Below are 16045 nucleotides of genomic sequence, written 5' to 3'. Positions count from 1 at the left end.
AGGAAAGGCTGGCAAAGCCATAATACTGCTTTGAGAGGTCTGGCCGAAAGGTTTCCGGTAAATACAGTCAATTGCCCACATTCGGCACTACAGTGCAACGCTACAACACGAAAATGTATCTTCACCCACCACCACATGTACTGTGGCAAACTAGGAAACCAGCAACTATTATCACAAAACCATGAATATATAACGCGTTTACCTAAACTCTATAGGAGGGGAAAACCAGCAAACCTAGGTCAGTGTATTTCAACGTTTCTTTATTTAAGAATGACCTATATTTACAACTTGTAAAAAGCATCCAAACACAGAACACGTGACAGAAGCAGACCACATTCTTTTAGGGTTCTTACAGGCATTTTGACCTCTATCAAATGACACACCAGTCCCCCTGTGGCACATCGCAGTGCTCGCTCCAGAAGCACAAGCTACAGGTCGCATAGCCACGCTTACAGGTCATTAACAGAAATTACAATTACACCCCATACAGCATCCACAGCAATAGACAAGAGAAAAATACAATTTCATTGCAAAAACACATTCAACTACATTGGTTTACAAGGCATGGAAACTCGTGCACGTCGTCCGTCCAACAGATCTGAGGTCTTCGAGTGCAGGAAACATTCGTACGTTACTTGCCCCCATTGCTCTGCACACTTTCTCACCAAAGCCACAGGGTCCAGAGACAATCTTGCAACGTTTGAAAGTAAAATCCAAGCTGCACCACCAGGTCTCTGCACGCGCTCCTTTTCCCACCTTTTCGCTCATACCCCAACCATATCATTCCTCGGCACCATCATCAATTCCACAAAGTTCAAACAGCCGTCTGGTCCATCTCTCAGTCTTGCGAGTCTAGCGCCGGTATGAATCCATGTAATAGTGGATTAAAAATGTAACACCCACCGTTTTTAAGGCGCAGCACGTGCAGGGAGGATGGTTGGATTGGATAGCAAGTCGACAAAAAGTATTCCGGTGAATATTTACAGCTATGCTTTCAAGAAGTGCTCTTCCAGAACAATCACAGCACGCTGCAAGTAGAGATCTGGTGAAGTGTTCAGCATGGTGCTTTGCACATTAAAGGGGAAGACCGTGTAAAGAAAAACATTAACCCAATTCTGAAGTAATGTTCCTGAAATAAATACGTATGTTCTCTTGGCATCCCAAATACATTGGTGTCAAATGAAAGCCTTGCTTGAACCAGACAACTTCAACCAACTCCCCGCTCGTTCTCAGAACCCTTCTAACAGAAAGAATCAATAAAAATGTAAAGCATTCAGTTTAAAGAAAGGAAAGTGTCAAAAATACTGCTGCTTTTGCACGATACTTGGTTTTACATATATTTTACAGTATACTTACCATCAAGTTAGAAAAAAAAAAAAACATTAAAAAAAAAAATGTCCTAAACTTCCTTCAGCTACATGCCCCAACCTGAGGACTTAGACTCCATACTCGAAGAACCAAATCCTCCACCATTAAAAACACCGCTAGGACCTGGGTTAGAAGAAGAGCCCCATCCTACTGATCCTGCATTCGATCCATACGCGTTACTTCCAGAACCAAAGCCCTGGTTTGGCTCCCTTGGCAAATTGCCTTGTGCAGGATTGTTTCCCGGTGGTCCACCAGGTTGATTCTGTTGACTAGCCAGCATACCCATCATGCCCCAACTGCTCTGTAAGGCAGCTTGGGCAGCAGCCATCATTGCAGGATTGATATTAAATGCTCCGAAATTCATCCCTCCGCCAGCTCCTCCACCACCGCCGCCACCCATGTTACCTCCTGGGGGACCACCAAGGCCGCCTCCAGCACCACCACCACCGCCGCCGCCGCCTCCACCTCCCATTCGGCCTGGGCCAAATCCACCCTGGTTGCCAAAGCCTCCTGGATTTCCCCCAAATCTGCCACCGCCCCTATCAAATTGCCTGTTGGTATTCTGTTTAGGCTCTGCATTAGATACATGCACGCTGACTCCTTTAATGATCAAATCTTCCCCACACAGCGACTGGGCAACCTAAAAAAAAAAGATAAAAAAAAAGTATATTAACAAAAAGGTCATTCAATTCTATACAATACAAGAAGGACTAGCAACAGCAACCACTCGTATTTATTATTTTTACTGTACCTGATCATCAGCAAACGTAACAAATGCAAAGGCCCTGAAAGGCTTGGGAATGAAGACATCCACAACTTCGCCATACTGCGAGAAAAACTGCCGGAGCTCATCAGCAGACATGTCTTCTGTACAACGGCCCACAAACACCCGGCTGCGTAGTGGTTCTTCAGGACCCTGATCAAGGTTACCCCAAAAAATAAAAAGATATACCTATATGTTACCAAAAAGTACGTCCGAGTGTGAATACGTTACGTTATATACAAGGCTACCGACTGTAAGCTTCTTCAGAGGTAGAGCAAACACAAAAGGAAACAACAACTTAAAGAGCCTACAGTACAATTTCTCCTTACCAAATTCACGTGGGAGGTCAAACTCACGAGTAAAGCGGAACGCTGAAAAAAATAGAAGTTTCTGAAAGGGCAAGCTTGCTGCAGGGCAGGGAGACTGCCAGGAACAGAGCTGTGGCATCCAAAGGGACAGAGAAAGGGGGGGGTCTCACTGTGGGGGCACCTGCAGAGTGCGTCGGGTAATGGACTGGATAGCAGCCGTGATACACTATACTTAGCACCACACAAAATATTTCCCCCCCCCCCCCCCCCCCCTTTAACAGGATATTTGATTGGATATGGAAAATCCCATGGAAAGGCTTAGGCAACTCATCCGAATAAAGGTCAAATTTCGAGCCTCTTGAACAATATTAAGTCCGCCTGATGGTAGCCTTCAACGTGTGTACATTCATTAGACTACAATACGGTACACTCGCACTAAGATGACGCGCCAGCCTGATGAATCACCTAAACTTTAACCATTATCACAAATCGTCCAGTCAAGTTATACAACGATAGGGCGAGCACACCTGTATGCGTCAAGGGATCAGGTTAAGTCAGACACTAAGCGTTAGGCTAGCACGAGCCAGTGGGCAAATATAAATACGCGACATGGAAATACTACTGAAGCCAGCCAGCCAAGGTTTTTTTTTTAAATCACAATAGACCCGGGACATGTAAAAAAAAACCTGCTGCACCCTGTGCTCCATACCCCAGATAAGTTACACAAACGTGATGTTCAAAGCAATCATGAATATAGTACTACACTGTTTGGAAATGGCCACATAGTACAACACGATTAGGAACAGGCATACTCTTAAATCATGCTATTAATTTACAACACTGCAATAAATTACAAGTTCCACCACCTAAACTATTTACCTTTGAGTTCGGGAGTTTGCAGTCACACCATCTCCCATCAATCATGTGGCGCTGAGACATCGCCTTCAACTGAGTTTCATACTCCATAAACCGCACAAACCCAAAGCCTTTAGAGTTACCGGATTTAGCATCTTTCTTCACCTAGATTAAAAAAAAAAAAAGTAAAATCACAATGTAATGGAAAGCAACTTTCAATCAAATAAAGCAGTGCTATCATACTTTTGACTGGTTGCACTAACTGAAGAGCATTTCACCGTTGTATAGTATTGAATTGTATGTAGAGTGCAGTTATGGCCATATCAGCTTTACATTATGTTCTTTATATGGGGCACTCACGGACGACCCAGTAGTTTTAGATACCCTCGCTATTGAGCTAACAGGATGGGCCTATCCCTATATTCTATGTGGTGATTTCAATGGCTCTTGGGAGGGACTACAGGATTTACTAGCGCCCACGTCTAAGAAATATCAGGGGCGTAAACCTCAGGTAAATATAAGGCAATGTCGCCATTCAGAAAGAATTAGGATTAGTGGACGCCTGGGTGAAACTATGTAAGCCCGACCCTGGATATACTTACTATTCGGCCCCCCATGTGAAATTAGCACGACTCGATTATTTTTTTATGTCTCCTGAACTATTGAAGCTGGGTAGAATGGAGTCATATCCACGGGCTATATCCGATCATAATCCCCTAGTATTCGATCTGGAATTGGATGGGCTTGAACCAAAAGTTAGGAGATAGACATTTGAAAGAGGGCTCCTAAGGACCCGGAATATTGTGAATATATGAGAAAGTGGATAGTTGAATCCTTGGGGTTCAATCAGGGATCAGCTCCAGCAGATAGTCTGGGATATCTTAAAAGCAGGAATTCGAGGTGAAACTTTGGAGTTTGTTTTAGAAGGCAGAAAAATTCCCAAGGCAGAATAAAAAAGACTTCCAAACGAAGCTGAGGGTAGCAGAAAGACAATTGGTCATTGCTATAGAATGAAAATGTCACTTACCCAGTGTACATCTGTTCGTGGCATCAGTCGCTGTAGATTCACATGTTTTGCATAGCTCGCCATCTGGTGTTGGGTCGGAGTGTTAGAAGTTGTTTTTCTTCGAAGAAGTCTTAAGAGTCACGGGACCGAGTGACTCCTCCTTTTGTCTCCATTGCGCATGGGCGTCGACTATCTTCGATTGTTTTTCCCCGCAGAGGGTGAGGTAGGAGTTGTATTGTAGTAATAGTGCCCATGCAATGGAGTGACTAAGTATGTACCTATTTAAGGTTAAAATAATATATATACAAGTAGTTGAAGGTACCTTCCGAACTGCTACAGGCTCCCGGGGAGGCGGGTGGGCACATGCGAATCTACAGCAACTGATGCCACGAACAGATGTACACTGGGTAAGTGACATTTTCCGTTCGATGGCATCTGTCGCTGCAGATACACATGCTGTGCATAGACTAGTAAGCAGTTATCTCCCCAAAGCGGTGGCTCAGCCTGTAGGAGTGGGAGTAGTCTGAAACAATGTTCTTAATACGGCTTGACCTACTGTGGCTTGTTGTGCGGATAACACGTCTACACAGTAGTGCTTGGTGAATGTGTGAGGCGTAGACCATGTGGCTGCTTTACATATTTCTTGCATTGGGATGTTTCCTAGAAAGGCCATGGTAGCACCTTTCTTTCTGGTTGAGTGTGCCCTTGGTGTAATGGGCAGTTGTCGTTTAGCTTTAAGGTAGCAGATTTGGATGCATTTAACTATCCATCTGGCTATACCTTGTTTTGATATTGGGTTTCCTGCATGAGGTTTTTGGAATGCAATAAATAGCTGTTTAGTTTTCCTGATGCTCTTTGTTCTGTCAATGTAATACATTAATGCTCTTTTGACATCTAAAGTATGTAGTGCCCTCTCAGCTACGGAATCTGGCTGTGGGAAGAACACTGGAAGTTCCACTGTTTGATTTAGATGGAACGGTGAAATTACTTTTGGTAGAAATTTAGGATTAGTCCTTAGGACGACCTTATTTTTGTGTAGTTGTATAAAAGGTTCTAGTATTGTAAACGCCTGAATCTCGCTTACTCTTCTTAGAGAGGTAATGGCGATGAGAAATGCAACCTTCCATGTTAGGAACTGTATTTCGCAGGAGTGCATGGGTTCAAAAGGTGGACCCATAAGTCTAGTTAAGACAACATTTAGGTTCCATGAAGGAACAGGTGGTGTTCTTGGTGGAATAATTCTTTTAAGGCCCGCCATGAATGCTTTAATGACTGGTATCCTATATAGGGAAGTTGAATAGGTAGGCTGCAGGTATGCAGATATTGCTGCAAGGTGTATTTTAATGGAAGAGAAAGCTAGGTTAGATTTTTGTAAGTGAAGCAAGTAACCCACTACATGTTTTGGGGTTGCGTGTATTGGTTGGATTTGATTAATATGGCAGTAGCAAACAAACCTCTTCCATTTACTGGCATAGCAGTGCCTGGTGGATGGCCTTCTGGCTTGCTTTATGACTTCCATACATTCTTGGGTAAGTTGTAAGTGCCCGAATTCTAGGATTTCAGGAGCCAGATTGCTAGATTCAGCGATGCTGGATCTGGGTGTCTGATCGTTTGGTTGTGTTGTGTTAACAGATCCGGCCTGTTGGGCAGTTTGATGTGGGGTACTACTGATAGGTCTAGCAGCGTTGTGTACCATGGTTGCCTTGCCCAAGTTGGTGCTATTAATATGAGTTTGAGTTTGTTTTGACTGAGTTTGTTTACCAGATAAGGAAGGAGAGGAAGAGGAGGAAAAGCATAGGCAAATATCCCTGACCAGTTGATCCATAGGGCATTGCCGTGGGACTGCCTGTGTGGGTATCTGGATGCGAAGTTTTGGCATTTTGCGTTCTCTTTTGTCGCAAACAAGTCTATTTGAGGTGTTCCCCAGAGCGTGAAGTAAGTGTTCAGAATTTGGGGGTGAATTTCCCATTCGTGGACCGGTTGGTGATCGAGAGAGATTGTCTGCGAGTTGATTCTGAATTCCTGGGATAAATTGTGCTATTAGGCGAATTTTGTTGTGAATTGCCCAACGCCATATCTTTTGTGCCAGCAGGCTCAATTGCGTTGAGTGCGTCCCCCCTTGTTTGTTTAGATAATACATTGTTGTCATGTTGTCTGTTTTGACGAGAATGTATTTGTGAACTATTATTGGTTGGAAAGCTTTTAGTGCTTGAAAAACTGCTAGTAGTTCTAGGTGATTTATATGCAGTTTTGTTTGATGTACGTTCCATTGTCCTTGTATGCTGTGTTGATCGAGGTGTGCTCCCCACCCTGTCATGGAAGCATCTGTTATTACATATTGTGGCACTGGGTCTTGGAAAGGCCACCCTTTGTTTAAATTTATATCGTTCCACCATAGAAGCGAGAGGTAAGTTTGGCGGTCTATTAACAGCAGATCTGTAAGGTGACCCCGTGCTTGTGACCACTGTGATACTAGGCACTGTTGTAAGGGCCTCACGTGCAGTCTTGCGTTTGGGACAATGAAGACATCATGCCTAGGAGTTGTAATATCATCTTTGCTTGTATTTTTTGTGTTGGATACATGCGTTGTATGATGTTGTTGAAATTTTGAATTCTTTGTGGACTTGGGAGTGTCTACTCCTATTGTTGTGTTTATTATGGCTCCTAGGTATTGTTGTACCTTGCGCGGCAGAATGTTGGATTTTGCGAAGTTGACTGTGAACCCTAGTTTGTAGAGGGTTTGTATGATTTGATTTGTGTGGTGTGAGCACGTTATTAACGAATGGGTCTTGATTAGCCAGTCGTCTAGATACGGGAATACATGTATTTGCTGCCTTCTGATGTGTGCAGCGACTACTGCTAGACATTTGGTAAAGACTCTTGGTGCGGTTGTTAAACCGAAAGGCAGTACCTTGAATTGGTAGTGTATTCCGTTGAATACAAACCTTAGGTATTTCCTGTGCGATGGATGTATTGGTATATGGAAATACGCGTCTTTGAGGTCTAATGTTGTCATGTAGTCGTGTAGTTTCAGCAATGGTAACACTTCTTGTAGTGTGACCATGTGAAAGTGGTCTGATTTGATGTATGTGTTTAGTATTCTTAGGTCTAGGATTGGTCTTAGCGTTTTGTCCTTCTTTGGTATTAAGAAGTACAGTGAATAAACTCCTGTGTTTATTTGTGTTTTTGGTACTAACTCGATTGCGTTCTTTTGCAATAGTGCTTGAACTTCTATCTCCAGGAGCTCGGAATGATGTTTTGATAAATGTTGTGCTCTTGGTGGTAGGTTTGGAGGGAATTGTAGAAATTCTATGCGATAACCATTTTGGATAATTGCTAGAACCCAAGTGTCTGTAGTGATTTCCTCCCATGCTTTGTAATAATGACCTATTCTTCCCCCCACTGGTGTTGTGTGGAGGGGGTGAGTGACATGTGAGTCACTGCTTAGTTGTAGGGGTTTTGGGGCTTTGAAAATTTTCCCCTATTCCTAGGGAATTGCCCTCCTCTATATTGGCCCCGAAAGCCTCCCCTGTACTGTCCCTGGTAACTGGATGGTGTTGCCTGTGAGGTGCTGGCTTGTGTGGCCTGACCCCGAAACCCCCCTCTAAAGGGTGTTTTGCGGAAGGTGCTGTAATTTCCTCTGCTCTGCGGGGAGTAGAGTGCGCCCATGGCTTTAGCAGTGTCCGTGTCCTTTTTAAGTTTTTCAATCGCCGTGTCCACTTCTGGACCGAACAGTTCTTTTTCGTTGAATGGCATATTGAGAACTGCCTGCTGAATCTCTGGTTTAAACCCAGACGTTCGTAGCCATGCATGCCTTCTGATGGTCACAGATGTATTTATTGTTCTTGCAGCTGTGTCTGCTGCGTCCATGGAGGAGCGTATCTGGTTGTTTGAAATGTTCTGTCCTTCAACCACTTGCTTTGCCCTCTTTTGTAGGTCTTTGGGTAGATGTTCAATGAGATGTTGCATCTCATCCCAATGGGCTCTGTCATAGCGCGCAAGAAGTGCCTGTGAGTTAGCGATGCGCCACTGGTTTGCAGCTTGTGCTGCGACTCTTTCCAGCTGCATCGAACTTGCGGCTTTCCTCATCTGGGGGTGGTGCGTCCCCAGATGTGTGGGAGTTGGCCCTTTTCCTAGCTGCTCCTACAACGACAGAATCTGGTGGCAGCTGCGAAGTTATGAAAATAGTGTCTGTAGGAGGCGCTTTATACTTTTTTTCCACCCTTGGTGTGATTGCCCTACTTTTGACCGGCTCCTTAAAGATGTCTTTTGCGTGCCGAAGCATACCAGGGAGCATAGGCAGGCTTTGGTAGGAGCTGTGGGTGGCGGAGAGGGTGTTGAATAGAAAGTCATCCTCGACTTGTTCTGAGTGGAGGCTTACATTGTGGAATTGTGCTGCCCTAGCCACCACCTGAGAATATGCAGTAATGTCTTCTGGTGGTGATGGCTTTGTAGGGTATGCCTCCGGACTGTTATCTGACACAGGGGCGTCGTATTAGTCCCATGCGTCCTGATCCTGGTCATCTTGGCTCATGGTGGTGTGAGCCGGGGAATGTGATGGTGTTTGTGCTGGCGAGACGTGAATTATAGGTGGAGGAGAGGGTGGCGGAGTAACCCTTTTCACCATTTTTGTTTGTGGTGTTTGGTCAGTTTGAAATTCCAGTCTTCTCTTTCTCCTAATAGGGGGAAGGGTGCTTATTTTTCCTGTCCCCTGCTGTATCAAAATACGTTTCTGCGTATGGTCTACATCGGTGGATTGCGGGTTTTCCTCAAACCTATGCCTTCGCATTTGGGAGGTCATGGATTGCTCTTCGGTATAAGAGCCTGAAACTGGGTCGGTTGCAGGTTGTTTCGGCACCGAAACCCTGTCTGCACCTTTTTTCGGCTCAGAGGTGGCTTTTTTCTTTTTTGGAGTCGAAACATCTCGGCGTCGATCTTAATCGGTGCCGCTGTCTCGCCATCGAGCCGTGTCTACACCGCTATCTCGGTGTCGATGTATGTCTCCAGCACTTTCTCGGTCCCGAGAAGGCTGCGTGCCGGTGTCTCGACCGGAGTCGGACGGTCTCAGCACTGATTGGGCCTTTTTCGGTGCCGACGGTCGGTCACCGAATTTATGTGTGGAGCCATGGCCTGGTGGCAGTGGCGTCCCCTGGGCCTTGACAATCTTCTTAGGAGTGCTTTTCGACGTCTTACTCACGTTTCGTCGAATTCCTCGGAGTCCGATTCGTGTATCGAAAAGGTTTCTTCCTCTTCCTGTACCTCGAACTCTTGGTGCGCTGTCAGCGTGGACGCCATTTGAAGTCTTCTTGCTCGACGGTCTCGGAGTGTTTTTCGGGACCGGAACGCACGACAGGCCTCGCAAGTGTCTTCACTGTGCTCAGGTGATAGGCACAGGTTACAGACCAAGTGTTGGTCTGAATAGGGGTATTTTTTGTGGCATTTGGGACAAACGGAACGGGGTCCGTTCCATTGGCGTTCTTCTGCACGCGGTCGGGCCGAGCAGGCCCCGACGGGGATCGAAAACTACCCCGAAGGGCTCCGGAGCTCTTCGATGCGGTGTTGATTCTGACTACACCGATCCCGAACGCAACAATACCGACGAAAATCTTCCGAAATTTAGCTTTTTTTCCGTTCCGAAACTCGGAGCGACAGGAACACGTCCGAACCCGATGGCGGAAAAAAAACAATCGAAGATGGAGTCGACGCCCATGCGCAATGGAGACAAAAGGAGGAGTCACTCGGTCCCGTGACTCGAAAGACTTCTTCGAAGAAAAACAACTTATAACACTCCGACCCAACACAAGATGGCGAGCTATGCAAAACATGCGTATCTACAGCGACAGATGCCATCGAACACTAGGGTGGGTATAAGGAGGGCTCAGGAGGAAGTTGCTATAGCTAAAGCAGAAATGAATGAGGCTATGGCTCAAAGAATAGCTGAGAAATATTTAGCGCAGCGCTCACAAGGGTATGAGTATGGAGAAAAATCTGGGCGCTTGCTAGCAATAAGGGCAAGTCAGAAGAGAGCATCCGGGGTCATTAGAGACTGGCAAGGACAAATAGTATCTGAAGTGGATGGAATTAGAAAGGTGTTTCACAGATACTACACGGAACTATATAACGATACATCGGTGTATCCGGAGGGAGAAATGGCGGAATTTTTATACCCCATTAAGGTAGATAAGTTATCCGGGAGCAATAATCGATATATGGGAGAACAGATAGATATTTCAGAAATTGACAAGGCAATGAGTGATCTTGCCTCTGGAAAAGCCACAGGCCCGACTCGATTTCTTTAGAGTTTTATAACGTTTTTAAAGTATTATTACTCCCGGTAATGATAGAGCTATTTATCCAGGTACAGAGTAGAGTGGAGTGGAGTGGAGTGGAGGGGAACCCCCCCCCCCCCCCCCATCATGGGATATGGCCAACATGGTAATGTTTTTGAAAAAAGGGAAACCCTCATTAAATCCGGCCTCATATCGGGCAATTACATTAACAGTGATGTTAAAATATATTCAAAAATATTGGCCGCGCGATTATCTCTGGTGATTAGGAAGCTAGCTTCCCCTAGGCAGCATGGGTATGTCCCGGGAAGGGATACTACTGATGATATTCAAAGAGTTCTTGCACTCTGATGCTACGGAAGTAGCAGAGGAACCCATGGCAGTCGCATTATTAGATGCAGAGAAGGCATTTGACCGGGTGAACTGGAATTACCTGTGGTATGTAATGGAGTATTATGGGTTAGGGAAGAAAATTATAGCAGTAAGGGCACTATATAGATCACCGGTAGTGAAAATACAACTAACGGGAGGACAATCCAAGAGTATCCAGGTCAGGAGAGGCACTAGGCAGGGATGCCCATGTTCTCCGCTCCTGTTTGCTTTATATATAGATCCCTTGCTTAGACAGCTGGAAGAAAACTGCAAGATTCCACCGATACGCAGGCAGGGGATGGGATACAAAAAAGTCTTAGCATATGCAGATGATATAGCTATATTAACTCCCACCCCTGATTCGGCATTGAGAGGTTGAAGAGGTGACGACCAAATTTGGAAGATTTTCAGGGTACCTGTTAAACAGAGCTAAGACGCAGTTACCGGCCTATCAATATACAAGCACCCAGGATACTCGGAGGGTGGACCACGCAGCATATTTGGGTATAAATATTACACCAAAAGTAGGGGAAATTGTTAGTTTGAATCTGGATCCCATACTTTTGAAAGCCAGAAAAGATGTGCAGATGGAATAATCTACATCTGACTATTATGGGGAAGTGTAATATGGTGAAAATGATTTTCCTCCCTAAGCTGTTGTATCTGTTTTGTGCTATACCATTGAGTTTCACAAATCTAAGATTCAAGGAGATAGATTGGTTATGAGATTTATCTGGGCATATGGTAAGTGTAGAAGAGTAAGTAAATGTATGTCTCTTCCTCGAGAAGGGCGGGGGGGAGGGAGGGGGGGTCCCTACCGAATATAAAAATATACCAAATGGCTGCAGCTTTTCAGTATATGCGTCCATTATGGGGTCCTACGAGAGCAGGGACCACGGAAGAAGATGGTCCTAATATATACGAGTTGCAGATAGGAGCAGCAGCCAATGGGTGTTTGGTAAATTTTATGAGCCCGGATATTACAAGAAAACCCGATTTAAGGTAATGGAAGCGGCCTATAAGTGTTTGCGAGTATGGCATAAAAAGAAAAGACTTGACAGATATAATTATTACACCATGATTAAGAATCCATTGCTCCCTGAAATATTTAAGGATAGGTGTATGGCAAGTTGGGCCTCCCTAGGCGTAGTAAGGTTAGGGAACTTTTCCGATAATTTTGGGGTCAAGTCGTTTGGGGATCTACAGGAGTATGGTTTAGAGCGAAGGGACTTCTTTAAATATCTACCGATACGAGATTCTCACACGGAAAACAGGGGGTGTTGCAGGGATTTAGAAGTAATCAACTGTCGAATGAGATCCTGGCTAACCCCAATATAGCAATCAGATCGATTTACGCGTTATTGCTAGCAGAACAGCCTGATGATTTAGAGAAGAACAAGGAGAGGTGGAGTAAGAAGCTAGTGGACGGGAGTAATAATTTTATAAGGTCACTAGAGCTGGGATACACTATCTTACTCTCCTCGTCCCTGCAAGCACAACATTATAAAATCATATTTGACCTGTATCATACCCCCAGCTCACCTTGTCAAATGGGGGAGTTTGTCAGGAATAAACTGTCCAAGATGTGGGACGGATGGAACAGACATCGTACACATGATGGCTACATGTGGGGAACTAATGGCTCTGAGGGAGGGTATTCAATCTGTCTTGAAAGCGGTTCTGGGATATGATCTGGCTCTTTCTCCAGAGATTATGGTCCTAGGAGTCGCTGTAGAAGTGGGTGGTCCACATAGAGCATTTATTTTTGGGGCTATGGCAGTGTATCGAATATATATCATCTGCGTGGCTGAATGTACGACCTCCGTCCTGGCAGCAAAGGTTGGCTAGATTGCTGTCTGTATTTTATTTGGAGATGGCACTATACGAACGTAAGGGGAAACGTGGTAAGAGGAAAGGGGAGACAATTTGGGGATCACTTCAGGACTGGATCCTGGCTCATAATGATTAATATTTAAATTGAAACCAGATTATCCCCCCAATTTAATTTAAATATTTGGGAAATCTCTCTCTGTCTGGATTAGTCGGGCTGCTTCTTCTAATGTTCTTTTTCTCTTTGGTTTGAGATTCTTTAGTGCAGCGTAAAGTGATGTAAGAGTACATTTGCTGTATTATTCCTTCCAAAAAAACACACAAAAAAAAAAAAGTACTTCATTTTATGACAGTATTTCAAAACAGCGTGATTTTGATCTCAAGTGCAACCAGGCTACTGAAAACTATTGCAAGGTTTAAATGTTTAACCTAGCAGCTACCTGCAACGGAATGCTTTCCTTTTTAAGTCACTTACCTGCACCATGACTACTTCGCCAAAAGTGCTGAAATAGTCTTTCAGGTCTTGCTCAGTAGTCTTCCAGGGAAGTCCCAAAACAATCAAATCGGAGGTTTTCACAGCACGTTTCACTTTTACAGCAGAAGACGCTTCCGTCTCGTCCATTTTCCTTTTGTTGTCTAAAAGAAATGTAATGCCACGATAAAAACAAACGTTAAACGTTACACTTCACATAAGATACTGTGCTATGGCAAGCCATCTGACACCCAGCCGACAAATAAAGTATTAAAAAAAAAAAAAAACTGTAGACAAAACACTAGTCCTACTATTTTATTTAGAAAGATGGACACTCGTTCCGTTAAACTTGATTGAAACACCTTTAAAAGTCTAACCGCGCCCCACTTAATACAGCATTTTAACTAAAACGTAGTACCACCACACACAAAGCCGCGGAATAGCAGAAGCAATAAACGTCCATGTAGAATGCCATCTTCCATAAACACAACCTATGCACATTGATACACCCAACCTCTTGAGTAAAACCAGTGTTTGCTGGAGTCCCGTAAGATTTAAATGCAAAGTTACCTTTAGGGTAATTAACGACATATACCAGGTTCCCCCAGCCGCTTTCTGGGGCGTGCAGCACTCCTTCCGCCAGTCGGACACCCCTCATGCACTGATTAACTGGGTTTCTGTAACGTAAACCGCAGGCTCCCGGGAACTGGGCGGTGACAGTGGACAGTAGGACTGTGCCATCATCCTCAGAAGGAATCTCAATTGGCTCATCGTTCTCGTCCTCAGTAATACGGATATATTCCATCTCCATGATGGACTAGAGGAGAAAAAAAAATATATATATATATTTAGTTTAAAGGGTGGTGGTAAAACAAAATGTTTGCTTTCGCAGCAGTTGTGGCCATTCAGGAATTGCGAACTTCCGCTTTTAGTTTCTTTGTTTAATCAGGTCGCGCTTCGTACACTCGCCCTCACCTTTAAGGTAACTGCGCAGACGCATAAAAGAGGAGCAAGCTGGAAAGGTTAATTACTGTATACTGATCATGTGTCAGGATCTGGCACTCTCACTGGGAATCAAAGATATGATTCGTGTAGGGAAGATTCATAAAAAATAAGGAAAACTAATATTAACTCGACTACAGTATCTCGTGCCAATGACTGCCGGGTGCACTTTAAGATTTGATTAAATCAGTTCTCAAAGCACAAAACTGTTTTGATGGGATAATGGATAACTGATTCGGTCTCACTGGGTACGGACAGGAACTGCCTCTGCGCTGTGGTATTTATAAAAATATATATATATTTAAACACAACTAGAAATTCTCTTGATAAGTACTGTCTAGTGAGTCTTACAATTCGCTTACAGCACAAAACCGTACTTGTTAAATGAGTGGTAGATACCAGATTATATCTAAAAGGGAGCTATTCAGCTATACAATCGTTTTGAGAGTGCTAATGGACAGCAACAGTCAGCGCATCGCTATACTGACTAGACTTAGACCAATCGCAAGTTTCCACAGAATCAAACAATTCGTCAGAAACCGCTCGCCACACGGAATCTTGGCAGAAGGAAAGTAACGCTACGCTGTGTGCAACGGGCTACCTTGTGCGCAGGTTTTAATAGAAACAATGCGTAGGATGGATGTTCGCGCTATGGTAAGCGAGTGTCTATAAAGCGATCTCTGAATGGCCGTGGAAGGACATCATATTCATGGTTTTAACTATGCACTTACAACAAACATGGCCGCCGCGCGCGCACACAATAACCGGCTAGCACTATTGTTGCTATAATCGCCGCAGTACAAACGCGCGTGGCCTAGTCTTCTATTGGAAAAAGCGGGCCAACGCGTATACGTATTATTATTTTTTTAGGTTAAAGGCGAACCTAACGAGGGTTATTGTTCATCCCACAGCCTCAGCCCGCAAAAAACAAACGTGCGTAGCTTTAGTCTTTTCCAAGTGTCAACGCAGTCATAAGAGTACAGGTTATATATGCAAACCGTTGGATTGATTGTTGATATTATGATGAAGTAGACGCTCACTTTCTGTTCATGGAAAAATGATAAGAGCATCGATAATACTTACAGGTAAAGGAGGAGCAGCCTGGTCCTGATCGCCGACCGAGAATTCGTAATGTTCGGCTGGTAGATCGTAGGACTCGAGGCCTGGAACAGGCACCTCAAACGTATCCGTGGCTGAACGAATTCCTCCACCCTACTACCTCGCCGATCCTGATCAAAATGGACGTTTCACAGCGAGCCGCCAGAGGACAACAACCTCTATAGCCACGCCCGCCGTTGAATCCACTGTCAGGACAGGAAACGGGAGAAACTGGCTCGTCGATTATTAGCCACCCTCTCCTAGTCACAGTGAAAAGGTCCTATGTTTAATTACGGCTGCTCTAGCTATCTTGAAGTAGCCAGCCTAAAAGTTTTAAATATAATGATTTCCTTCTTGGTTTGTACGCCCCTTCGGTATTCTTGGTATAGTCTCAACCGTCGAGCGTCGGATAACTGTGCGCATGCGTATCACCAAAGGCTAGGGCGGGAGAGAGGAAGGAACAGCTAGCTATACGGTGTGGTGCGCATGTGTCAGAGTTTGGTCTAAGTACTTTTGGAATGAAAGATACGATTTGGATAGGGCAGAGTTATCGGTACCAGAAACATTTTAATTTTTTATGTTTGCAGTTTTATATAGCGGGGACGTCAGGAAGCTTTACAACATTAGCAGCTACATGGGTTACAGCGTTAGTTTCAGTAATTAAACAGTAATGAAAAATGTCCT

At 44.5% G+C, this 16045-nt stretch overlaps 1 protein-coding gene across 1 annotated transcript; it reads right to left on the bottom strand.

The window, feature by feature from the left end:
* Positions 1–243: 243 nt before the first annotated feature.
* LOC138301104 (TAR DNA-binding protein 43-like) lies at positions 244–15784 on the bottom strand. The gene is made up of 6 exons (XM_069241218.1): positions 15347–15784; positions 13832–14078; positions 13265–13425; positions 3319–3459; positions 2120–2284; positions 244–2008 (listed from the first exon to the last, which is right to left on the bottom strand). Exons 2-6 carry the CDS (start codon positions 14070–14072, stop codon positions 1415–1417), a joined length of 1302 nt encoding a protein of 433 aa, XP_069097319.1. The 5' UTR covers positions 14073–14078; positions 15347–15784; the 3' UTR covers positions 244–1414.
* Positions 15785–16045: the final 261 nt, after the last annotated feature.

This window comes from Pleurodeles waltl, chromosome 6 (assembly GCF_031143425.1).
Source record: "Pleurodeles waltl isolate 20211129_DDA chromosome 6, aPleWal1.hap1.20221129, whole genome shotgun sequence".
Classification (NCBI taxonomy): Eukaryota; Metazoa; Chordata; class Amphibia; order Caudata; family Salamandridae; genus Pleurodeles; species Pleurodeles waltl.
This window is presented reverse-complemented; position numbering and strand designations above follow the sequence as displayed.

Excerpts from the sequence above, each read along its gene's own strand:
- LOC138301104 (XM_069241218.1), bottom strand. The coding sequence starts at position 14,072 with ATGGAGATGGAATATATCCGTATTACTGAGGACGAGAACGATGAGCCA. Across the intron at positions 3,460-13,264 it reads GCGAAGTAGTCATGGTGCAG|GTGAAGAAAGATGCTAAATC; the intron begins GTAAGTGACTTA and ends TTTTTAATCTAG. Across the intron at positions 2,285-3,318 it reads GCAAACTCCCGAACTCAAAG|GGTCCTGAAGAACCACTACG; the intron begins GTAAATAGTTTA and ends AACCTTGATCAG.